Below are 26,808 nucleotides of genomic sequence, written 5' to 3'. Positions count from 1 at the left end.
GTTTAAATATTGAGAAACAAAATAACATTATGATAAGTGCATACAGGAAATTATACATTTATTATTTTTAACTTCATATCTTTGTACTTTGAAAATATATATTTAGTAAAGGTACCTATGCAAAGTTAAGTATAATAAACCTTCAATTACCTGTGTATACTTAACAGTCACATTGTTTTGTTCGCCGATATTTAGGCTACATCATTTGACCACGCAATATTTTGTAGTCCATATTTTGGTAGTATGGAGTCGGCAGATACAGCCGCTTTCAATGGAGAACCAGAGTTGCACATATATATTTTTCTTATATTTTTCCCTAGTTTTGACATCTCTAATTTATTCTGTATTTTCAGCTGTCAGAGATAGTTCGTGAATTCAAGACCACAAATAGATTACTATTAACTGGAACGCCCTTACAGAATAACCTTCATGAACTGTGGGCATTACTCAACTTTTTGCTGCCGGATGTCTTCAATTCTGCAAATGTAAGTATTCTTACATATGTGTATGTAGATTGCATTTTTAGAATATTTTATCATGTGTGGGAAATGTTTTTCACTCACTGAATTTAGTATGGGTGAAATTATATATGTCACTGTCACTGTAATGCAAAGATACCTTTCATTATGTGAACCTTCCATTTTTTTTTAACTGTTACATTTATTTCTCTGCTGGATGGTTTGTGACCATTACTTTTTTATGTTCACTGGCTTTATCTTAAGTACTACCAATAGCTACTACAAGGATGTCAAAGCAGGAAATTGAGTGATGATGTGTACATGTTAAAAGTGCCTATTGGAACCTATTCATCATTAATCACAACATATCTATCTTAAAGATGATATTTTGGACATGTCATACTGTAAGCAATTGTTTGAATTAAGTTATAATAGTCATTCTAGATCTTTTGTCTTAACACAGAAACTTGTCTGTCTCTGGCTTAAGATTAACTAACCTCGTGTCAACCCAACGAGTGCATGCCCTTTCTTGAGATGTATTGCTCTATACTTTGACAGAGCTAGCAAAAGTAGCATCTTCCCTGTGGATCCTATGGAAGACTAAGCAAAAGACCTTAAAGTGTATTAATACTAATAACCAGTGATGTAGCTTCCTGGCCTCCATTACACAATCATTGATCGCTGAGCCCATAGCTAAGCCCACAGCTGCATTCTCACTTTTTAGAGATCCAAGATTTTATTTTTGGCAGTCCTCTATTTAGGGTGTTATACTAATCAATCCAGGAATGGAAAATGTAGCATTTATTGATATCTTATGCGATTAAAGGCATAATTTTCTGATAGATGCTTCTCACCACTGGTTCCTCACTTTGTGAATTTCTCCAGCGCCAGACTGGATTTGGAGAACTTTTTGATAGCAGTTCCCTCGTGCATCGGTATGTGGCATCACGTGGCTCTGTGTCAGATCTGTCCTGCCCCAGTTCTGATGCTGAGACAACTATATCTACCCCACCTCCATGTGCTGACGTCAATTCCTTTCTTTCTGTCCCTTCTGACTTGGATCCAGAGCTCAATTGAATCCTGGCAGATTGACAGTTTTCTTTTTCCCCCGCGTCCTCTTCCTCGTACTATAGCTGCAGGCACTAATCGACATTGAGCGAGTGCTGCACAAAGATAAACACGAAGGCCATCCACAACCACGAAGCCAAACTTGCTCTCCCAGAACTTCAGAAGAAGTCGAAGAAGGTCTGGTCCGAGTGGAGGTCGAAGGTGCGGTCGTCCTCTTACTACCAGGGCTGCTCTTGTGGCCATTCGACCTCAAAACTTCAGGAGTTCAGGTAAGTCAAAGAAGAATAAGAAGCCAAAGCACAGGTCCCCGTCATCCACACTACTCCAACTGTTTGGAGTTGTGCAATACCCCAAGTACCTCTAGGGCATGAAGTTGTTCCTCCCATTGAAAAGCGATTCAGTGCTTGGTTCAGATGCACTATGGCTTTCCTGGGTCATCAGCGACCTCTCAACAGCTCCACAAGTTAAAAATTGCCCCACCGAATTTTTAGTACTGCATTGAATTTCTCTGGAGTGACTTTGCCTTTAAGGATCTAAGGTAGCCCTCAGTCTGGTTATTATTGGCGGATCCATCCCTGACTGCACCACTCAATCTCGCTTTGAGGCCAGCCCCTGAGCCTAGCTCCATCAGCTCCAACATCAGAGACCCATCCGAGGCTGCCACCCTGGACCTCGATACCGGTACTGACATCACTGATGTCTAAACCAGAGCCAATAGTTTTATTGGACTCCGAGAATCAATTACCACCCCCTCGGGTACACAGCATGTCTATACTTTTATTCGGGCCCTGAACAACCTCCTGCTGATGATGACCATGATGATGAACTCTGTGGTGAGGAGAATATCTTTTTAGGTTTATGAGATTCCAGTGCCCTGGCTACATCTTCAGAAATTTATCTTTCTTCACCCAGCAACGTTATGGCAACGGAAGGGTCTGCCTCCTTCATCACAGTTATTAGGAGGGAGACTGAAGCTCTAGATGTTACACTGCCAACAATGGACGTAAACAACAAATGTCCTGGCTGAGGTGCTCAACCCAGGCCGAACTAGACAAAACACCTCTGCTCTCATTTAATGAGTCCATTATGAATGTGCTGGTTGGCACTTAGGACACCTTTGGGTAACAGTTTGCGCTTTAAAAATACTAATAACATAATTTAGGCAAAACTAGGTTCTTGCCTCCTGGTAAATTGACAACTGGCAAGGCTGCATAGACCTCCTGGGGATCCAGATTTTCTGCTCCCAACACCCCACTCCAGAGAGTTTAGGGATCCAAACATCTACTAGTCACCTTAATCCTAATATTGTTCCTACATCTCCCCTCAATAGAGAAACAGAGTGAATTTTTTTTAACAGAGTTTTATATAGCGCGAACTTGACCCGTATCGGGTATCAGAGCGCTTTACATAGCACCAGTTGCATTACATGAGGCCACATTCATTTTTGTTAGGCACAGGAAGATGAAATGATTTGCCCAGAATCACAGGATGTTCAGCGTCATTGCCGAGAATCCAACCCAGTTCCCCAGATTCGAGGTCGACCGCCCTAGCTGTTAGGCCAACTCCTTTCCCCTAATGGATGGAAGCATTCGTCAAGTGTATGTTTTCTTCTGCCAGCCTTGCCCTCAGGTCTAAAGCTACAAGTGGTTCAGTTGGGTAAGCACCACGGGGTACTCGTGTAGAACCAAAACATTTCTTCAAAATCACTATTGAATTGTACTAAACATTCATGAATGTACCACACCTACAACAAGTTAGCAAAAATATAAATGTATTAATAAATTTGTTTTGATCTTCTATTCTTCGCACCAATTTTGTAAACAATTTATACAGGAAATAATAAGGGCTGTCTTAAAAAATAACACAATAACAAATACGCTGACAATTCAGTGGGTGACTGTTACCAATGGAGACACATTGATGATTACCCTATGAAAAAGTGTTGTTTTGTTGATAAGCCCCATCTGGGCTCGGAGGAGTAGATTTATTCTTTTGAAAATCCAACCACCAAGGGCTGTCAGTTGTCCTCTTTTGTCCTGAAGAAGACCCTATTTCATGTATCCACAAACACATATATACACAGGGTCGAAACGTTGACTTGTAACCATCTCATGTCCAGGCTCACTATAGCCATTAATTTAGAAAATGATGTAAGCTAGAGTGAAGGACCGGAAAAGGACAGAGAATTTATGTTATTGTCCTGTTTGTTGTCTGAATTTGAAAGGTCATTCATTTCACTATATGTCACCACAGTCACCCACTGAATTGTCTGCATGTTTGTTATTGTGATCTTTTTCAAGACAGCCTTCATTATTTCCTGTATAAATTGTTTACAAAATTGGTGTGAAGAATAGATAATCAAAACAAATTAATGTATACGTTTATATTTTTGCTAACTTGTTGTGGGTGTGGTACATTCATGAATGTTTAGTACAATTCAATGGAGATTTTGAAAAAAAGTTTTGGTTCTGAACAAGTACCCCGTGGTGCTTACCCAACTGAACCACTTGCAGCTTTGTATCTATACACCCAGGTTCCGAGGGAGACAGGGTGACCCCATTGATCTTAATAGTATTGCCCTCAGGTCTGTCAATAATAATTGCCTCATGGGCCGGTACTCTCATTTACTGTGTGACAGAGTGGTAGACACATTGCCAGCTGTCCCAGATGAAATATTGCTAATCCTGCAACACTGTAACTTGGATGGCAAGGATGCAGCAAAATACTCTTTCCGATTGGGCATGATGCCACTGACTGTCTGGGTAGGGTAGTTGGAACTATTGTAATGTTTCGGCACCAGCTCTGGATTCACTCAATGGGCTTCCTGTCCGATGTCCCTAATGGACATGCCGGTCAATGGCTTTAGGCTGTTTGGAGCAAAGGCGGACTTAGCCTTGGAAAGGTTTAAGGAGAGAAAAGCATTGCCTGCTCTCTTTGTCTAACTTCACCTATTCCCCAGTTCTCCCAACAAACTCGCCCTTTCAAGGCTTCATCAGGAGAAACCAGCAGAGGCAATGCCAGTATGCACCTCTGCAGCAAAAGGCCTCCCAGTCCTTTCAAGGTAGATGCCGGGGATCAAGCCGATTGCGCCCAGGTCTCCAAGGGCAATGTTCTACGCAAACATCAGCCCCTCCTTTGGCAGCTGTACAAAACTACTTTAATTTATTCTCTGCGACATACAGTCGGCTCGTGGGAGGTGCATCTCTTTTTATCTCCATGGGTGGAGGAGCATCTCTTCATACAAATAGGTTTCTCCAGATTGTAGAATACAGTTACTCCATACCTTTTCTGTTGCATCCCCCGGATCTGCCTTCCACACTGCAAAAACTCCCAAAAGACCACTTGTCCATACTCCGAAGAGAAGTACAAGCTCTCTTGTCTAAGGGAGCCATAGAAAGGGTGCCGGCATCAGAGATAGGGACTGCCTGTTACTCCCTTTACTTTATGGTGTTGAAAAGGGATGGAGGCCTTTGCCCTATCCTACATCTGCGCCCTATAAACTTTCCATTCCGGAGGAAAACGTTCAAAGTGCTCATATTGGTTCAATTTGAGTCTGTCCTTGATCTGAGAGACTGCATGATGGCATTGGATTTGCAGGGCACCTAATTTCACATCTGCGTCCTACAGTCCCACAAACGCTACCTGCGGTTTAAGTTAGTCCAAGAGCACTTTCAGTTCACCGAGCTCCCATTTGACCTTACCAGTGCAACTGGGGTGTTCACAAAGGTGATGGTGGTAGTTGCAGCTACTGAAGGAGAGCTTGCTTCAAGCTCTCATAAACCACCTCCAGACGACGGCCGACCTGTTGACATCATTGGGCTTTTTCATCACCATTCTGAAGTCACACCTGACTCCTTCATAACAGCTTCACTTCATTGAAGATATTCTGGACACTGACCTTTTCCAAGTTTCCCTCTGCCTCAATCAGTCCAGGACATACAAGCTATGATCCCGAAGTTCAACCCATGACCTGGGTATCAGTGAGAGTACCTCCAAGGCTTCTTGGCCTCTTGGTCACTTTGAATCTGCTTGAGGACCACAATGCTCATGGGATCTGAAGTCTCAGTGGGCTCAGTACCAAGGGGACCTATCAGAGTTCTTCCAGGTGTCGTAGGACACTGTGAAAGATCTACAGTGGTGGCTGCTAGACAGCAATTGTCCCAGCAGCAGATTTCTTTCCCTATCCGCATTCAAAGTTAATGGTCATGGTGGATGCAATGTTGCTGGGTTTGGGAGGTCATCTGGGAGAATTGCCAATCAGAGGATTAGGGTATCTGGCAGAGGCGCACCTTCATATCAGCTTGTTGACTGATGGTGTTCCTCCTGCCAGTCAATTGGGGCAGGATACAGATTCTCACAGAGAACACAACCGCCATGTGGTATTGGCACGAGCAGGGTGGATTGGGGTTGTGGGTCCTGTGCCACTTCCAGAGACACTGTGTCTCTGCAAGTGGCTGAACACTTAGGGCAAACCTCGATCGCCCAGCACCTGGCAGGATCTTTAAATGCCAGGGCAGACTTACTCAGTTACTGCATAAATAGGGACCCCCTCTAGAGAACTTAATTTAAGGCCAGGGAGAAGAGGGGGAAAAAAAACAACATACACTGTGAAAAACTCCCTCGAGGCCTATCTTTCCTTTATCACAAGGACTAAATCTTAGCTGGGCTCAATAAACAATTATATTAATTCAATAATACTAACATTTGATTATGACTATTTATTTAATTTCTTTATATATTTTACAAAATTTCATTATTTTCTTCTTTTTTCATCTTTAAAACTTTATAAAGTGTATACATCACAATGAAAAGTCAATCTTGTTACTACAACAAATACATATAAAATATTATTCAACAAAGAAAGAAAGAAAAACCCCTGGATAAAACACAATAATGCAACAATTCCACAAGACTCATTCACATACATACAAACTCATACCACAATCATCCAAACTGCATCTGAAAAAGAAGGGAGATCATAGATAGTAAAATCTCCACGACCAGATTGAATAAATATGTTCAAAAAGGGTCTGAACATATGGTCGACGCACGTCTCGGTGGTGTGTGAAGAGTAGTCAAACCACCTTCATCAGGACCTTTCCAGAGACCCACATCAGTTTCTTAAAACCCATGGGACCTGAAAAAATTTCAAGATTAGATTTTATGAGCCCATAACCTATCTTTTAATTCATTGACTGGACCAACATATTCTTTTCCCACAAAGAATTGACATATAGTAGAACCCTCACCACAGCATTCTCTCTGCGAATACTTCCAAATACTTACCAATGGGAGCATTGAGAGAAAGAGTTACTCTAATAGATGCTTAAGAAAGAAAGAAAATAGAAAAGACTCATTCACATACATACAAACTCATACCACAATCATCCAAACTGCATCTGAAAAAGAAGGGAGATCATAGATAGTAAAATCTCCATGACCAGATTGAATAAATATGTTCAAAAAGGGTCTGAACATATGGTCGACGCACGTTTCGGTGGTGTGTGAAGAGTAGTCAAACCACCTTCATCAGGACCTTTCCAGAGACCCACATCAGTTTCTTAAAACCCAGGGGACCTGAAAAGATTTCAAGATTAGATGTTATGAGCCCATAACCTTTCTTTTAATTCATTGACTGGACCAACATATTCTTTTCCCACAAAGAATTGACATATAGTAGAACCCTCACCACAGCATTCTCTCTGCGAATACTTCCAAATACTTACCAATGGGAGCATTGAGAGAAAGAGTTACTCTAATAGATGCTTAAGAAAGAAAGAAAATAGAAAAGTGTTCACAAGTGCATAGAGTAATAGTCCTTTAGTTTCCCTTCTATACTGTGTAAAGGATCCTTATAACCCAGAATATAAAGGAGCCCTGCTATTAATTTAACCAGGCCTAACATCCGAGTTGTGTCAATACCAAGGTAACTATATATAAACAAATAACACTGTGATACTTACCAGGAAAAAAGTATAACAGGACCAACAAATAACCACTTGTGGTATCAGCCAATGGCATAGTTTAGAAAGTCAGCATTCAGTCTATGAAGACAAGATATTATAATAACATAAATACTAAATGCCAACATTCCCCATTTGAATATCATCAAATACCGGGCTAATATTACTTTACCTAAAAATCTCTACTCATCATAGCCCAATCATCAGGCAACTGTATTTCTTCACAAGAATAACATCCCATCCGGGCCACAATATTCTATGAAAGAAAAGGCGCGTCAAAGTTGAGACTCTAAAGAGTACCTCAATGTCAGGAAAATGTAATGGTAATGGCGGATGCAACGTTGCTGGGTTTGGAAGGTCATCTAGGAGAATTGCCAATCAGAGGATTAGGGTATCTGGCAGAAGCGCGCCTTAATATCAGCTTGTTGACTGATGGTGTTCCTCCTGCCAATTGAGTGGGGCAGGATACAGATTCTCACAGAGAACACAACCACCATGTGGTATTGTCACAAGCAGGGCGGATTGGGGTTGTGGGTCCTGTGCCACTTCCAGAGACACTGTGTCTCTGCAAGTGGCTGAACACTTAGGGCATCTCCTTGATCGCCCAGCACCTGGCAGGATCTTTAAATGCCAGTGCAGACCTTCTCAGTTGCCATTGCCTAGCAGCTCATGAACCGCAATAACATTCGGAGGTGGCACAGTGCATCTTCTAGTAGTGGGTAGAACCCTGTTTCGATCTATTCGCCACTGCAGAGAACATGTAGTGTCCATAATTCTGTGCATTTAAAGTTTTCGAGGCTTCCCTCGGAGACCACATCCATCTCAACTGGGGTTCAGGGCTCCTGTATGCCTTTATGCCTCTACCTTTACTGCCCAGAGTACTGAAAAAATATGAAGAAAGACCAGGACCAAGTCATCCTACTGGCCCAAGACTGGGCGAGGAGAGTGTGGTACCCAAAACTTTTAGCCATGAGCATTTGCCCTCCAATCATGGTGCCTCTTTGTCTAAACCCCTGCATCCGAACCTGCATCACTTACACATCCATGTGCTGAGACTTGGTGGCTACAGTTCTCCCTTCCAAAGCGGTTGGTGTCATCTTAGCAGCCAGTGTCCATCCACCAAAACGGTTTACATAGGACTTTGGGAAGAGTTGGTAGCCTCACATTCCCCCAAGGACATCCAACCCTTCACTGCAAAGTTGTCTGACATCTTGTAATTTTGTCTGTCTTTAGCCCAGCAAGGATTTGCTGTGGCAACAGGTAAGGGTTATCTTTCGGCCTTTTTGCATTTGCAGATCAGACATTGCATTTCAAATCACTTGTTATGATGCTTTACTTGAAAGGGCTGATCACATGTTCCTGCCAACACCTTTTGTAATGCCGCTATGGGACCTTGGTTCTCACATGCCTCAGACGCACTCTTTGATCCGATACACAATTATTCTCTGTGCCTGGTGACTATCAAAACCTTCTTCCTCATTACCATTACCTCAGCAAGATAAGTGAGTGAGTGAACTCCAGGTTCTATCCGTTCTTCCCAGATAAATTGGTCCTCTGGATGAAGGCGGCATTCCTGTCAAAGGTTGTTACGCCCTTCCACATTGTGCAATACATCCTGTTGCCAGCTTGCTATGCCCTACCTCAACACTTTAAGGAGCAGGAATGCCTCACCCACCTTAAGCCTAAAAGGGCCCTCTGTTTTTACATTGATCTGATCAGAGACCATTGTTTGGATGATCAGCTGTTTGTGGGCTTCAAAAAAGAGGGCATTGGTGCAAAAGAGAACCATCTCCTGATGGATTATGCTGTGTAGTAAGATCTGCTTTCGGCTAGCCAAAAAGCAGTCCCCATAAGGCCTGCACGCTTATTCCATCAGAGCGAAGGATGCTACAGTCAGTCATTGCCTTACGATTCTTCGCAACAGTTGTCAGGTGCTATTGGAATGCCTAATACCTAACCAGCATTGTTATTGCCAATATTGTAGTGAATATGCTTCTTTCTAACCTACAGTAAACTACAGAACAGTGTTTTAGAAACGCAAAATGGTGGCATCTTCATAATATTACTCTCCGTACAGTGGTGAGAGTACAGTTTCATTAGAACTAAACAGATATATTTTTTAAGTTGTAGATTTCTGTTTAACACCAGCATTTTACTTTGTGTTATGTTAATTATATTTATAGATCCAAATAAACACCTGAAAGGACATCCTGGCGTTCATAAGGATGTTAACCTAGCTGCTTTTTGAGCGTCTTTCTAATATGAGGATGGCAAGAAATCATTTTGATACTCGCAGGCAGCGAGTTTCTGTAATTGGCAAGTAAGCAAGATAATTATTATGGCCTCCAATTCCTTTTTGAGAGACGCAAGAGACAATGATGAGATTAGTAAATGAGAAGTGGAGAAGGTGTGCAGAATGATATTCCCTGAATTTATGCGTGCGATAGATGAGTCCAGAGCTTACGGCCTATTGGGGGTTATAAAAAGAGCTTTGAAAATAGAGTACTTCTGAATATAGAGCCAGTACAGCTCTTCCAGATTAGGGCGTATTAATCACAGGGATGATGATTCAGTATAAGACGAGCAGTAGTATTCTAAGCCATCTGAAGTTGATGAGGGACACGATCCGAACCATTTGAAGCCAAAGCGAAATATATGCCAGGATTCCAAGTACAGTAGGTTACTGTAGTCCAGTGGAGAGGGGATGAGAGCATGCATGATGGTCTTGCGAATAGAGATTGCCAGGAAGGTGAATACATCTCTCCGCATTCTGGAGATGGAAAATTGGGATTGGAAGCCTGGCTGATTAGGGCAGTGTAAGTAATGTTAATGTTGAACATGAATTCCCTGTTAGATGTTTGGTTCGGGGTCGGCCTAACTTTCAGTGGCCACCTGAGAGAGCATCAAATAGGTGTATTACTGAAAATGAAGGCCTCTCTTTTATCACAGTTTAATTTGAGACAGATACATCCACAAAGTGACATTATACATGCACATTTGGTGGACAAAAGGAGTGTTGTCCAAGATGGAGACCAGGATTTGGGTATTGTTGACATACAACATAATTTAAAATCCGAAGAAATTGATGAGTGTCACCAGAAGAGTAATGTAAATATTGAAAAGGGTGGGACTGGTGGAAGAGCTCTAGGGGAATCCACAGGTAATGGGAACAGCTGTGGAATGGAAGGAGGAAGAGATACAGACTGAAATCTTTAATAAATAAGCAGATCCACTTAAGAGGAGAGAGGCTGATTCCCCTATGATGGAGAATGGAGAAGAACATAGATTGAGAGACTGCAGCAGATAGATCAAAAAGAACCAAAGTGACAGACCCTTCCTGGTTCAAGCTCAATTGGGTATTATCTGAAACAATTAGAATAGCAATTTGTTTGTTCTGTGAAGTGTGAAAAACAGATTGAACCAGATCAGGCAAAGAGTTGTACTCCACTTAAGATTGACTGCCTTCTACTAAGGTTTAGAAGGAAATGGTAATATGGAGATAGAATGAAAGGACAATTGTTACTGAGTCCCTTATGATCAGCTGTGGGTTTTATGGACAAGGGACAGCTAGTATATATTTCCAGCAATCAAGAAGTGTCTCTGAAACAAGCGATAAATTACAGAACTCCCCTCCTGAAGGCTAGATATTATCATGAGCCAAAGAGTATTGAAAAGGAAGACCGAGAACCTGCGACGATCCAGATTTAATGGAACCAGTGTAAGTGTGGATGTTGTTTATGGAAACGTGTACATTCTTCAAGTAAGAAGCCGTTAGGAGAGCTCCATTGCATGCTCGCTAAAGGATATGAAGGAAATTGAAAGGCTGTCTATTTCCTGAAAATAAGATAATAGATCTGAGCAAAGTTCCTATGTAGGGGTAGTGAAGTGATTACACACAGCAGGTTAAAGGAAGGTTTTAGTAGAAAACCATTCCCTGGTTGCATTACCTGCAGTGTTGATAATAACCAATCCTGGTAGAACCTACTTTATGTTGGTAGTTTTTAATGGCTGCTAAGCAGTTGGTTTTGGCTTCTGTGTTGTAAGATTTCCTCCATGTACGCTCTAGGTATTTACAGTGGTGTTTTGCAGAGTGGAATTCATCAGTATGCCATGGGAATGGGCGCGGGAGAGAGGAATGATGGGAGCAAAATTCACTGAGCTGCGGCAATGGTAATAATTGCATTCATGACTCACTCATCTTGTGGTAAAGCGCAGAACTAATGTTAACAAGATTTCTTACTCCAAGACCGCTGAGTGTCAGAAGCCGCGGGCATGGCTATTGATGGATGGCCTCTGTTATAAGAGGATAAGGGAGCAACAAAGTTATCTGGTTAAAGGCAGTGGCTGGATGTCTGAAGTGGGGACAAGTTAGTGAAAATAGGATCAAGGATATGATCAGATACATGAGCAGACTTGGATATCGTTTGAGCAAGACCAGATGTCATGAAGGTATCCTAAGGGAGAAGCTATGTCAGTTTGAGAAGTGTTATCCAGGTAAAAGTTAAAATAGTCAGTAACAGTGTAGTTGGCATATTTCAAAATAAAAGGCGACTGAAATTCAGCGATAGAGATGATTAAGTTCGTTTTTATGCTTGGGGGAAGGGGGGACAATAGATCAGGGCACCAGTAAAGGAGTAAGGTTTGGGTTTCAGGGAAAAATGAAGGCATTCCTATAATCAAATGGGAGGGTGTTCAAATGGATACAAGAGAGAGTGGAATGGTGAATAATAGCAAGGCTACCATGCTTGGATGTGAAATCAAGACGTGAGATGAGATGGAGTAGCCTGATGGAATACAAAAGCACTATCTGACATGGTATTAGCACGCAGCCGTATTTCAGTTAAAAATAAGCCGCCTGTCTCCTGAGATACAATGTAATCATAGATGTCCGTATAATGTTTGTGCTAGCTAAGACCATATAGACTACAGATGAAACATTACCAGTGAGTTTCTGTCTGCTACTGGTCTCTTTCTTTGCTGCTGAAGTCAGATAATATCATACTTTTATGTGAGAGGGTAGATAAATTGCCCATGCTCCTCTGCATAGGAAATATGAGGGTTCCAACAAGGTTTTTGGTTTATTTATGAATGTGGGCCCTGAATGATCAGATTTTCAGCAACCCCAAATCTGAGGTGAACTTTTTCGTGTATCATCTGAAAATGTGATTGTCCCCTCCCAACTCTTGATAATCGGTAAGGTAATTCCAATAGGTACCCTCAAACTTTAACCATATACAGTCTCCATCATTGAATCCTTAATAGATTAACATGCTAGATAATTTCCAGTTTTCGAAGTGAGGTCCCTCTGTAAATTTAGCATAGCATTGTAGCTTAAATATGAATTTACCTTGAAAAACCAAAAGAAAAGAGGCGTTTGGCAAAACAGGAACAGTTGGTTTAATTAAACATTTCGGCGGCAGCACAGTCACAGCAGCGGGTCTGAGAACTATCTCAAAGTACAATCAGTTCTAGCTTTGCACTATTTAGTGATCAATACTATACGTGCTTCAGGGACCCCCACCGCGGTTGCCTAAAGACAATAATGTCACTGTAGCGACCGAGGGATTCCGATACTTAGGTATATATAAATAACCCTGCAGTACTCTCGATTCTATGTTATTACTCTTAAGACCCCACTGACGAGACTTCACAATGATGTGCTCCATTGGAGGACCCTGCCCCTGACTCTCCTGGGCAGGGAAGCGCTGTTTAAAATGTTGGCTCTGCCCCGATTTTTGTACATGTTGCAGAATGCCCCCTACAGGGTTCCAGTCACATACTTCACTAGTATGGAAAGTGAGGTTAGGACTCTTTTATGGGACGGAAAAAACCCCACGTAGTCTGACACACAAATTAACGATAGGGTGGTACAATGGGGGAATTGCCTTACCCGACCTCAAACAGTACTACTGGGCCTCCCAACTGGCAGTTACCAACCAATGGGTCTACGCCCCACCGTCTGAACTAGCATATCAGAGGGACAAATGGATAATGAACCCGGGTGGTTATCAGAGAGCACTTTTACTCTTACCCTAAACATCAACACCTCACAGATCCCACAGCCCAAACAGTTGCTATCTGGCACCACGCAACAAAAAAACTGGGGTGGCACAAGAAAATAACATTGAACACTCTTCTATGGGAAACTGAGCAACTCGGTACCCTGAGTAAATGCCCAGGGTTCGATAAATGTGACGTAATTGGTACCTCCTCAGTTGGCGACCTGTGGAAGCGAAACAAGATGGTCCCATTCAAAGACCTTCAAGCAGAATATCAATTAGCTGGGTCGGAGGATTTCCGATATTTACAAATACGACACGCTATAACAACCGCTGTTACGAGTGGTGAAACTCTACCCGAGGCTTCCCCACTAGAGTACAGACTCCTAATGGAACCCATGTCACGTAAAGCAATATCTCTCACATACCGCAAACTAATAAACAATAAGCCGGATCCATTAACACGTCTCTGGCAACTTTGGCAAATGGATGTTGGAAATCTGGAGGATGATGACTGGCAAGAAGCACTCTCTCCAAAGAAGGTACTATTTCAATGAGGCTGAGATTAATTCAATTAAAAACCCTACACAGAGCATATCTCTTGGCAGGCACGCTGGTTAACATGGGGTGGAGACCCCAGATGTCTTAGGAAGTGTGCCGAGGAAGGCACATTTTTTCATTTATTCTGGGATTGTCTGAATATCCGCCCTTACTGGGAGAGGATTATCTCCACACTTAAGGAGGAGGGGGAGAAAGATATTACCAACTCCCCACGACTGTCTACTAAACGTAAGGGAGGCCACCGTCCTCAACTAGACCGAACGTACGTGGGTCTCACTGGGGTTCGCCCTTGCCAAAAGAAATATTGCTCAAAAATGGGGATCCAGGGGCTTGCCGACGTACCGAGGATGGGTAAATGATATGGACAGTGCGATGATTGCAGAGTAAGAAGTATTTAAGCACAGGGTTTGCCCTAAGAAATGGGATCAAAAAGGGGCTAAATGGAATGTATCGAGGGGTGATTTATGTGTCTCTCCAGTGAAGGAACTACGAACAGCAAGGGTGGGGACTGATCTTTTCCATAACTGATGGGAAATAAGAACTGTGTTCTAAACTTTATGCTCGACTTGATTACTGTTGCTCTACTGTATTGTCTTGATATTTCTAAACCTTGTACTTTGTGTCCGCTGTATTGTCACACCTATTTAATAAACACAATATTTAAAAAAAAAAAAAAAAAAAAGTACAATCAGTCCGAACAGGGTTTTATAATTTTTTTGGGGTAGCATAAAGTACTTCCGTCTATCCTTTTTAGTAAAAGAATGCAGGCCTTTTCTGTGGAGTCATAAATAAGGCCCCTGATTACAAATGCAGGTGGGCCTCGACGTTGCGTGGACACAATAGGGGCTATTGGGTAATGTGTCCAGATGCCCCACATGAGCGGTGCGTGATCACTGCATGCTCTGTGTGTGCTGTGTCCTGATTGGCTATGTTTTACTAACTCCACCTGGCATCTGACTTTATGGTGATTTGGGAATGCTCGCGCCCCTCTGGCCATGTGTGCTTTATTGGGGCCTATCTCCCTGGACCATTGTGGTGGTGTTTCGCTTATCTGTGGGATTGACCTGAGTTTCTTGTTCGCACATTTTTTGGCCAGTTACTTGCCACCCCACCTGTGACCTGTCAATCGGTAACCTCAGGCCTAGATCGCAGAGTCGGTGTTCATGGAGAGTTCATGATGGGCGAATTTGATACCAGTAATGCAAATTTATTCTTATGTGTGAATGTATTATTATTATTAGGCTTTCCTGTTTTCAGTTTCTATTTTTGGTAAATTCTGGTGGTTTTTTTCCAATGTTTTCCAGTGATTTCAATACCTTAAAAAAACAGTGGTAACACATTTCTGCCCTATTAAAAACAGCAGAAACAGTGTTTTTCTGGTGTTTATTGAACACTTTGCTTTTATTATTGCTTGCTTTGTGCCCTGATAGTACATGGTATACAGTGTACATGAGGTCCAAATACGTTTTTACAAATCAAACTTATTGTCGTACACCATGCAATACTTCTTCAGTAAGTCTTTGGTCCTGCGCGTTCGCTCTTTCTTTCCCATGTAAACTTTTATCTGTGAAAAGCCCCTCCCAACATTGGCACTTGAGACGGGCAACGCCAAGTACAGCCGGTACACAATTTGCTAACTGTAGCCTCTGACATAGTTTTCTATGCCAATACTGGTGCACCTGAAGATTGCGGTTCTGTGGTACTGGGTCTGTGACATGTGTTAAACTGGGCGCATATACCCTCAGTGTTATTGAAGGGGTCAAAAATGAAGCAGTACTTTTGAAAGTCCAGAGAAAATTACCCTTTACGGAAGGGATTTAAAACTTGTGCAGAATACCACAACAAGGCTTCATTGACTTCAAATGCCATGGTTGGTGAAGAGACATTTTTTTAAAATTCTTTTTATTAACAATGCTCAAGAGACCATGCAGTATAAGACAGTTCTATAAATCAATACATGGAAGGACCACAGAATTCAATATCAAAGTATTCATGAGGGAACAGTAAAGACAGTAGAAAGTTACCCATTCAACAAGCATCTATGTATCCACCCCAATTTCTCTATATTTGTGTCAGGGCTCCCATACTCTCTCCCATTTTTTAGCACATCCCCTGCTTTCATACACAGTTTCTATGCATCATTGCAAGCCGTTTTTCATACACTGTGAAATACAATTTCCTGAATTGCTTCTCAACATTTCTTTGCTTACCAAGTGGCAAGCACTCTAACATGGAACATGTTGCAGTGCCAAAGTCACTAAAGGTTTTGCCAAGGTTTTGCCCATCAAGGAGATGTTTCCCATCTACACCAATTATGCTGAACACTTGCTAGACAAGGTGTTTTCAGACTCTAGCCTTTTGATTTTGTCCATTACAGCAGTCATGTTTTCCTATAAAAATCTAAGAATGCACTAGAGTGTACTTTTTTCACATCACTATCAATATACAAACTAAAAGTCTCACATTTCTTGCCTTTGGCATCATCACTCTGTAAACCGTTGCCACATGGATAATATAGTATTCACGACCTCCAGGACTGAGAACTACCGGCAAGATGATGAAGTTGGGATGACTCTTTTCTTTTGATACCACACAAAGAAACAAAATGAGAAATATTTGTGTTTGAGTTCCCACGCAATCTGAAGATTGCAAAGATGCTATCAGCATACCATCTAGCAAGTGGCAAGAATCTCTTACAGGGAAGCACTTCAGCTTAGGTATAAATTTTGACAAGTCATCATACAACTTTTTCATATACTTAGCTGAATCACTGCAAATACAACTTTTTGCAGCAGCATTCCAAGTGACACTGCTTTCCATGTTTTCCAAACGTCTGGGGTCATGTTTTTACCACTAGCCCAGATGCTTGGTGATAGTACTCTTTTCACGTATACCTGTTACTACACCTTGCACTGAATGTTTAAGCCTGGGGTGTTTGACAATTCACCTGCTATCAATACTGACTCACTAGAATAGGGTGCTGATGTATCAAGGGGTTTCACCCATTCTCTGTGGGTAAATGTCATGGTACATATTGCAAAAGATTCTTATTAAACTAGCCATTTTAATGAATGAATCAAACATAGCCAAAACATCAAATATGATTTTGATATTTCCTGATTCTCTACAGTTTATAAAATAATTGAACAAGATCTAAAACATGCGTTTAAACCCTGCATCTTTAGACCAAAGACCACAAAACTGAAAGAAGCTGAAGGAAGAAGAAACAATATTTTAGTGACATCCCGAAACAACAAAACGCAAGCAGAATTATGTTAGCCCAGTCTCTCTTGCTGCTACCTTTTATAACAAAGTTGCATTGTATTGGCCCCTTCAGGAAGAAATAAAAATGACTCTTTTACTCTCCTTTTCCTTTCTTTGAATGGCATTTAGTTTGTGGTTGTGCATGTTTTTTCCCAGTGCTTATATGTTTACACTGGTGAGGGCTATTTCCCTTTCGGTGGGGTTTTATCAGTTATTATAGGTTTAAACTTAAAACAGGATAGCCTAATTATTATAAACATTGGCATCGATTCTATCAATATTAACAGCATTACAAGTCACTGACAGGTTGAAAAGGCACAGACAGTGCCCACTTTAGGAGTACATCCACCTCATTCTAAAGGAGCCAAACTTCAGCCAATGAGGTGAAAGTGCTCTCTGCCTCACCATCCCAGAAGTCTTCACATATTTCTACCACACGTAGTGTGGTAGAGATTTTCAGAGCTTTGCTCTGCTTCAAACCAGATAAATCAAGTAGACTTCCAACCGTACCGCCTCTGAGAAAAGGCAACATCATAAAGAAATCCAAGCGAAGCCTTTACTAAGCTTGTGATCCCTATGTTTTTTGTCTCAGATGACCCTCATAAGAGGCCTCTACATGAATTAGAATGCTAAGAAACGCAAAATCTGTAGAATATTCTCTGCCAAAATTGTCAGTGATCATGATGGGAGACGTTTAATGCATCTAGAAAAATAAGGCTAGTTAGCACCGCTCTTCAAGGGATGAAACAAAAGCCAGCTGTCGTAAAACTGGAGATTGAAAGGCATAAAATCAGCCTGATTCAGCCAAAATCTCAAGGGAGAAATCAAGACCAAAGAAACCTTTCTCAGGTCAACCTGAGCAAAAGAAAGACAAAACTGACCCTTTAGGATTGCAATTTTATTTACTACGCCTTTCAATGTAAAGATATGCTTGGGGATAATTCATGTCTTGATCCTTGTTTGGATATGCCGTGTATGTACATGATAAAATAAGTGCATGCAAGTGCGTTTGATCGTGATGAGTTATATTAACCATTAGTTTTCTCATTGTGCATATATATTCAAACCACGCAAGTGTGTTGTTAGAACATGCACTCTAACACACACCTTGCAACTTACTAAGTGCTGTATTCGATATGTCACTTTTCAACAACAATAAGCCAAACCAGTCTTGTTAAATTTCTAATGAAAAGAATCAAAATTGGACTGTTACAACCACATCCACCATGATCTGTATCCATCTACGTTGCCTGCAAAGTGCAACAATCCCAGTCGTTTACAGATCTGAATCAAGGGTAACAGTTCTAGAGTCATGTATGAAGAACCGAAAGGCGTCTTGAGTTTTTCACATCATTCCATCCGATACTCGTACTTTTGAGCACGCCCATTCATTTTGCATTCCTTTTGGTCGAGTACATCACTGATATTCCTCCACGGTTATCCAGTGTAACCACATCCGCCAGTACAAATTGTTCTCAGTATGTTGCAGTTCTTGGTAGTGACACACCATAGGCACTCTTTCCACCTTGCAACGGATCCTGCACCTGTGCTGGGCTATGTGCTGTTTGATCACTTGTGACATCTGTGCAACGTACATTTTCATGCATGGGCATTTAACCACTTAAACGTTTCTCATGTTGCAGTTGGAGAATGCTCCAAGTGGGAAAGTTCTATCCACCCTCTCTAGAATCTTAGTGTATTGGGGAAAAGGTACACACTGCACATCCTCCACATCCGTGTCATACCATTGTCCTGATGTCACTGTTCTACGGGGGATCTCAATATATCTACAGACAGGCTCTAGAACCGACCCATAGCCAGAAATTAATGGGCGCACAGCTGGGTCTTCTAAACTTTTGTGGATTTTTGGCGAGCTACTAAACTGATGTACATTAGATCACAAAAAGCACTATTTCTGGACCAAGCTTTTGCTTTCTTAACAAATTTGCTGTAAATCCTTTGAGGCATATGGGCTCTTGCTTTGTCTAAAGTTACTATGGAAATATGAATGGGGAAAATGTGTTTTAGGACCCTCTTTTTCGCTTCCCTTTGCTTGATAGATCACCATGAAACTTTCCAGGTTGGAGCTGACATGGAAGATCTTTTTTTTTTAATGTTTCATGGAGATTTATCAAACAGCACCAAAGTTATAAGCAAGAGAACCCCTGGGGCTAAATACAGTAAATAAATTTGTGGGGGCCACACACCCCTCCCCCTCCCTGATCCTTCCTGAGCCCTAGGACCCCATCCCCAGAGCTAAAAATAAGGGGAGGGGTGAATGGTGCCCCCCTCCCGAAGCCCTAATAGGCCCCAGGGACTCCATCCCCCAGGGCCAAATGCAATAAAAAGGGGACAGGGGCCACCGGGCCCCCCCCCCATAGCCTTATCAGGCCCCAGGGACCTTATCCCCAGGGGCTGTGCATTTTTTTCAATGGGGAGGGTGGGCTCCGTAGCCCCACTGCCCAAGCCTTTTCAGGCCCCTGGTATCCCATCTGCCAAGGCCGTCTGATCTCTAAAAGGGATGGGTGCCTTATTTAGGCCCCTGGATCTCCATCCCCGGGGATGTATTTTATTATAAAGAGCAGCTGCTTCTTGCATGGGACTCCTACAGGATCGCAGCAAAATTTGCTAAGTTATTATAAATTTTGGGCCCAGGAGAGCACCCTTTAGGTCCCACCATGCGGCATAGTGCCGCAGGGTATCCCTACCCTGCTCCCTTATATCATCTTTTTTTAACTTCAGGACAGAGGACTAAGTCCTCAAGTCCTGTAATGACTGCCAACAGCATGTTTCTCATGTTGATGGCAGCCAATCGGAGCGCTTACTCCAGTGGAAGTCTGACTCCCGTGGGAGCGAATTGGCCTGGTAAGGGGTGGGGGGGTCTGGCTTGCTTGATGGACCAATCAGAACGCTCTGTTTTTGAATTGGTGCTCCCACAAGCCTCTTGGGAGCCTCTTGCGGTTCCAACCATAGATAACAAAAAACGCAATCTGTTATCAAGATCTAGCTTCCTGCCAAATTTGGTGTAATTCCGTTCAGCAGTATTTGCGGTAGTGCTGCTTAAGGACATCTATTGCAGGACTCCCCCTTTTCTTTGGGTCCCAGCTTGATGGATCACCTTGAAACATTATATATATATATATATTATCTACTGGTGGTCGCCAGTAGATAGTTCTAGTTAGGACCGTGTTTCCATAGGAAATCCGCAACATTCTATTTGGAATAACTTTGGCGCCGGTTGACGAATCCTCGCGAATTTTTCAAAACTAATGGGGCGCTACGCTCCGCTCCTACCCTGAAAGTCTCGGGGGGATTTGTCAAGCGGGGGCTGAGAAAAAAGGGGGGTCCCAAAACACGTTTTCCCCATGCATTTTCCCATAGGACCTTTAGTCCGAGCTACAGCCCGAACGGCTGAACAGAATTACTTGAAATTGGGCAGAGAGGTAGTCCTCAGGTCAGGGATGTGCCTTTTGCAGGTCTGGTGTAAATCTGTTCAATAGGTCCTGAGAAAATAGCATTTAAATCAATATATATATCTGTAAGCGCGCTCCGTGCGCTTACGGTAAGCTTACCGTACGCGTACAGTGCCGTGCGCGAGCTCAATTCTGATTGGTGGTTACAGGACTGTAAACATTCGAATCGGTCGAAATCAGAAAGTATCGGCCGCCATTTTCTGTCTCTCGCACTGAAAAACAAAGGTTGATCACATGAAAAGGGGGCAACGAAGAGAGTTGCAGACCCCCTAGCGTTCGTCAGGGGGTTCACGAAGGACCAAAAAGTATGAAAAATAAATGTAATAATTTTTAAAAAAAATCGCGGAGTGCGCGTACGGTAAGCTTACCGTACGCGTACAGTAAAAAAAAAAAAAAAAAAAAAAAAATAGAATTTAATATATAAATCTAAGGACCCCCAAGGGAGAAAAAAACAATTGATATTTTGTAAAAAATGGAGGCGTGCACGCTACGAAATGCGCAACGTGGGCGCTCGGTGCGAGAAGCGCACCAAGTGCCCACAGCGCGCGCACGGTGCGCTTCGCGCACCGTGCGCGCAAAAATTAAAAATAAATACATAACTTAACATTTAAAAAACCGTACAAATTCACTGAAAAAACCATAGGTTTCACACACGTTATAGTTCGGAATTAGCATTTAAAAAACCTTGCAAATTCACTTAAAAAACCATAGGTTTCACACAAGTTATAGTTAGCTGTACATTTCACTCGTAAAAAACCAATGAAATTCCACGTTATAGTTAGATCAGGTAACTATAACTTGCGCGACCGCAATGCACAATGTGTCATTTCAGATGTCATCATTGATGTCATGAATGATGTCACAGACCATGTCATAAGTGATGTAATATGTGACGTCATCAGCAGTGCATTGCGGTCGCTCAAGTTATAGTTACCTGATCTAACTATAACGTGGAATTTCATTGGTTTTTTACGAGTGAAATGTACAGCTAACTATAACTTGTGTGAAACCTATGGTTTTTTAAGTGAATTTGCAAGGTTTTTTAAATGCTAATTCCTAACTATAACGTGTGTGAAACCTATGGTTTTTTCAGTGAATATATATATATATATATATGCCATGCCAGCCCCCGATCAGCCGCACGGATTCCTATGAGTGCCACAGGCGAACGGATTTCTCGAGAACAGAGAGTATACCCAGCCTCAAGCATCGCAAGGTAGGAACCCAAAGACTATACTTATCGGTAAAGGAGTGTGCGGGCAAACACAGCACACAACATTGGTTAGTAAGCTGTGATTAGCCTTCTCATAAAGTTTCTAATTACTAGGATACCATGGCCGCCGACGCTTTGAAAAGCCGTGAGGAAGCGGCTGCTGAAATGTTTGATGATTTACCAATAATAGCAACAACACGTGATACATCGCCGGTGTTGGCTAGAACTGATAACACAGATCTAAAGGATATGTTCAAGCAATTGGAAAAAAGCATGCGTTCAGAACAATCAAAGTGGTGGGAGCACAAGTCACTCTCTCGCTACCTGGACTCCGAATTATGTTGGCCCCTAGCTACGAAAATCCGGATCCTAACATGCTAGCGGAATGGGCCGAATGTAATTTGGAGGCCTCAAGTAGATTGGTCAAAATCTTGATCAAATATGTGGAGAGTGATCGAGCTTCCCTTCAGATTCGAATCAACGAACTGAATGTTGCCATATCCAAAATAGGTGCTACTGAATTGGAGAAAAAGTACCGAGAGGAAATGCATGTGCGCTTAACTAAGGAAGAAGAAATAATTAAAAAACTCAAAGTTTTCAAATTTCAGAGAGACAAATTAGATTACCAGAATGGGCAAATTTTTACGTTTGCAAGAAAATTCGATTCTTTTAAAAAAGCCAAAGCAGGAACCTATATGCCGGTGCAACGGTCCAATATGAAGGATACAGTCCAGGCATCTACGTCCATATCTGACTTGAGTTCTGCACCTGAAAGTGAAGCTGAAGGTGATCGTGGCAACTCAGGTTTGGGGTTTACAAAGTTTACCCTGGCGCAGGAGGTGGATTGCCTGCGCCAGGATCGCAGACAAACACTAAGACCTCGCGCACAAAATCGGAAACAACTAAACGGAACAACCGCAAACGAAGGCAGCGCAGACAATGCAACAAAAACAGATGTCAGCGCCAAGCCACAACACAAGAAATACCAAAAGAAATGGAATCGCAAACAATAAGCCCCATTACCAATTCTCTCTCGATTATCAACTTGACTGACATGCAGCTTACGATTAAAGAACAACAAATTTTGTCTCTTGGACTGTCTTATTGCCCGCCCAATGATTTTAATTATGCTCAAACACGCATTGATCTATATAAGTACACTCGCAAGTTGAAACTGAGAAAATTTTACTCACTCAACAAAAATAAACCGCAAATGAATCAAGAAGTCAGGCTATATGACAACGTTAGCACCACTCTATTTACGGTTAAGGATTTAGACCTACTAAGTGACTTACAATCTCTGCATAGGGAAGAGACACTCGACAGCACCATATCAACCAGCAGTGGGGAGCCAAGATTCAATATGCCGGGTTTAACAGGATTTAAGCCTAAATCGACCTTCAACCCTATAATGCTGCACGACAACATCGACACATATAATGAATTGGTTGTAACTGAGTTGAAGAAATTGCATACTTCCACTACACGGGCACAGTGGAGTAAACACAAACAGAACAATTGTTATGGCAGCCTTATGAAAAAGCTACAGGATAACGACAATCTAATTATCCGTCAATCAGACAAGGGAGGTAACATTGTTCTATGGCCCAAAAAAATGTATCTGAATGAAGCTTTGCAACATCTTAATGACCGCCAATGCTATAGACGTGCCAATTGGGAAATGGTAAAATCTGCATGGAATAGCTTTAACAGCAAACTACTCTCATGGAAGAGTGCCGGGCTATTAAGCAATGATGAGTTTAAATTTCTCAAGACCAACCATCCTGTAATTCCAGCCTTTTACCTAATCCCAAAAATACATAAAAACCCAGACGTGCCTCCTGGTAGGCCAATAATTTCAGCTAAAAATAGCATGTTGGAGAACACTTCCCGCTACATTGATTTCATCTTGTAGGAACATGTTAAGGGGTTACCATCACACCTACAAGACACTGGAGACTTCCTAAGAAAGATTGAGACTATTGATTGGCAGGAGGATTTCTTATTGATTACCCTTGATGTTACTAGTCTGTATACTAGTATACACCATATGGATGGTAATAGAGCAATAGAACACTTTCTACGAACTAAACCAATGTACATGTACCAACACAACAGAATGCTGCTAGACATGGTGATGACTTGTTTGAACAATAACTACTTTTTGTTTCAGAACCAGATCTTTCAACAGTTGAGAGGAGTAGCGATGGGGGCCTGCTTCTCCCCTAGTTACGCATGTTTGCACATGGGACTGTGGGAGGAGCAGGTCCTCAAAACTAAATTTAATGATATCATGCATAAACATATCGTGGTGTGGTATCGTTACATTGATGATCTCTTCCTTATTTGGAGGGGGTCGGAAACAGCAGCCAGTTCTTTTATTAAAGAGCTGAATGTAAATGATCTCAATCTGGAATTTACATCACACATCAGTAGTACTTCTGTTGCTTTTCTAGATGTTGAGGTGTATATACTCAATGGCCAGATTCGTACCAGACTGCACCGGAAGTCAACAGCAGGGAACACAGTGTTACATGCCTCTAGTCACCATCCAGGGCACCTGATACGCTGCATCCCTTATGGGGAGATGTTGAGGATCAGACGCATTTGTAACACAGATGAGGATTGCATTAAGGCCCAGCAACAAAGTAGATGTAGATTTCTGGATAGGGGATATCAGACCCACCTGTTAGATAGCGCCATTCGAAGAGCCAATAGCACCTCCCATGTAAATGCACTGTGCATTAAAACTAGTTCTAAGACTCAAGTGTCTGAACAAAATACCATCAGTGAACCTCCGAGACTAATTACAACCTTTAGCCGACAGCATAACAAACTACGCATGATCTTCAAGAAACACTGGGGTGTAATTCAAGGCGACACGGTCATCGGGGGGACTCTCCCGAAATCCCCGGTACTAACGTTTCGTAGAGCTCGCTCAATGAGTGATATGTTGGTCAGCAGTAGTCCAGAGGTAAGATCGAATGCTTCCTGGCTTCAATCTACCAAGGGGTTCATCAAATGTGCCTTGTGTAAGGCTTGTAAATATGGCAGAAATAAAACCACTTACATAACTCCCTTCAATGTTGTCCCGGTTACGATCTCCAAGAAGTTAACCTGTAAGACTGACTTTGCTGTCTATGTGCTGGAGTGCACGTGTGGCCTGCAATATGTGGGGAGTACCAAGTTGCAGGTGCACAAGCGTGTACTCCAGCACATGAGAGCCATAAGTAACCAGGATGATAACTACCCAGTGGCCAGACACTTTAAAGAAAAGCACAATAGTTGTCTGGACCACCTAAGTTACTTTTTGGTGGATGCAGTATTTCCGCTCCGCCGGGGTGGTGATCGTGAATCCTTACTAAGAAGACTAGAAACCAAATATATCATCGAATTCGATTCTAAAACTCCTGTGGGTCTTAATACAAGTGAAGATTTGCATACCTGGCTGTGATCTTGCTACCTTGCGCACTAGTCTCTGATATGGCAATTGTCAATTGCTTGTATACCGCAATACTGTATCTATGTGCCATGGGGGCAAATGGCTTGATGATCGTGGTATCGGACTAAGCCAAATATTAGACACAGGGTACATGCTTTCACAATAACATTTTCCAGTAATCCAATTTAATTGGTTTTTAGAATTTGTCTTGGACAATATCTTTTAGACTGATAACATCTGCCTCTTTCAGTTTTTTCGCTCGCTTCCGTTGAATAAAACCCCCCCCCCCCCTTTTTTTTCAATACAATAGTATGTTTGTATATGTCAAAGCGTGATATAGGTGGGTCTAGCATAAGGAAAGTTTTTTGCAGTATAGATTTGTGACATTGGACCAGATCTAATTCATCTTTGAAATATTAGTTCCTCTAACCAACTCTTTTAATTTTTCATTGCAACAAACACAGGGGTGATTTGGGGTAACAGAGATTTACTACTCTATCAGAGGCGATTAGTTTGTATATTTCGACTTAGTATGGGTTAAATGATTTGTATTTTTGTGGGATGTTTCATATAAGGTTTACGATCTGTTTTTTCTGAGCAACACTTGCAAAGGGAAAATATAAGATTCCAATCATTGTTTACCAAACATATCATCGTACTGTATTTTATATAGCTGCTATGGTTGCTCTATGTTTGTACATTTGCACGATTTACCCACAGGGGTTGGGAGCGAGTACCAATTGGATCGGGCAAAATTGGTACCCCAGGTCCGAGTTTGCACAGTTACACAAATTGACCATTAAGGTGGTAATTCTTTGTACACTTTACATGGTATTATGAAATGGTGCTATATTTGCTCTTAGACTGTATAAACTTCATTTATAGTTTATATTAGGTTATCATCGTACTGTACAATACTATGTGCTATTCTTGCTGTATATTTGCATATTTGCACAATTTACCCACAGGGGTTGCAAGGCTTTATGGATTGGATCGGATAAACTGGTATATGAGGTTCCAATTGACACAATTACGCAATCTGCTCACTGTGGCATTATGTCAAATCATTTCAAAAGGATGTATGTTATGATGTTGTTACATCTATGCGCAATTTGCACATTTGCAGAATTTGCACATCAAGTACATGTTTGTATTGAAATATATACGCCGCTTTTTATCAGGGGATGTGTTATTTACTTTCTCCTGTTAATTGTATAATATTTTCCATTTGAATATGGCTCGCCCAAATCAATGTGTGTTTGCTTTGTTTACTGTCCATACAGATGGAGAGTAAAGTTATGAGGTTTTGTACATTGTGCAAGGCTACTAGGCATAAGGACTCTTCCATGTCTATCGACCTGCCGATC

General features: G+C 41.9%; 1 protein-coding gene across 2 annotated transcripts in view; it reads left to right on the top strand.

Annotated features, from left to right (window-relative positions):
- Positions 1-26,808, top strand: part of LOC146829460 (SWI/SNF-related matrix-associated actin-dependent regulator of chromatin subfamily A member 1) — a 1,967,301-nt gene that overhangs the window by 736,853 nt on the left and 1,203,640 nt on the right. For both annotated transcript variants that reach the window (XM_085608144.1, XM_085608145.1), the window contains one exon: positions 354-485. In XM_085608144.1, the coding sequence (XP_085464270.1) occupies positions 354-485 (132 nt within the window). The remainder of the gene's footprint in view (positions 1-353; positions 486-26,808) is intronic.

The sequence above is a fragment of the Triturus cristatus genome, chromosome 5_2 (genome assembly GCF_964204655.1).
Source record: "Triturus cristatus chromosome 5_2, aTriCri1.1, whole genome shotgun sequence".
Lineage (NCBI taxonomy): Eukaryota > Metazoa > Chordata > Amphibia > Caudata > Salamandridae > Triturus > Triturus cristatus.
Note: the sequence above shows the minus strand (reverse complement) of the source record. Positions and strands in the feature narration are given on the sequence as shown.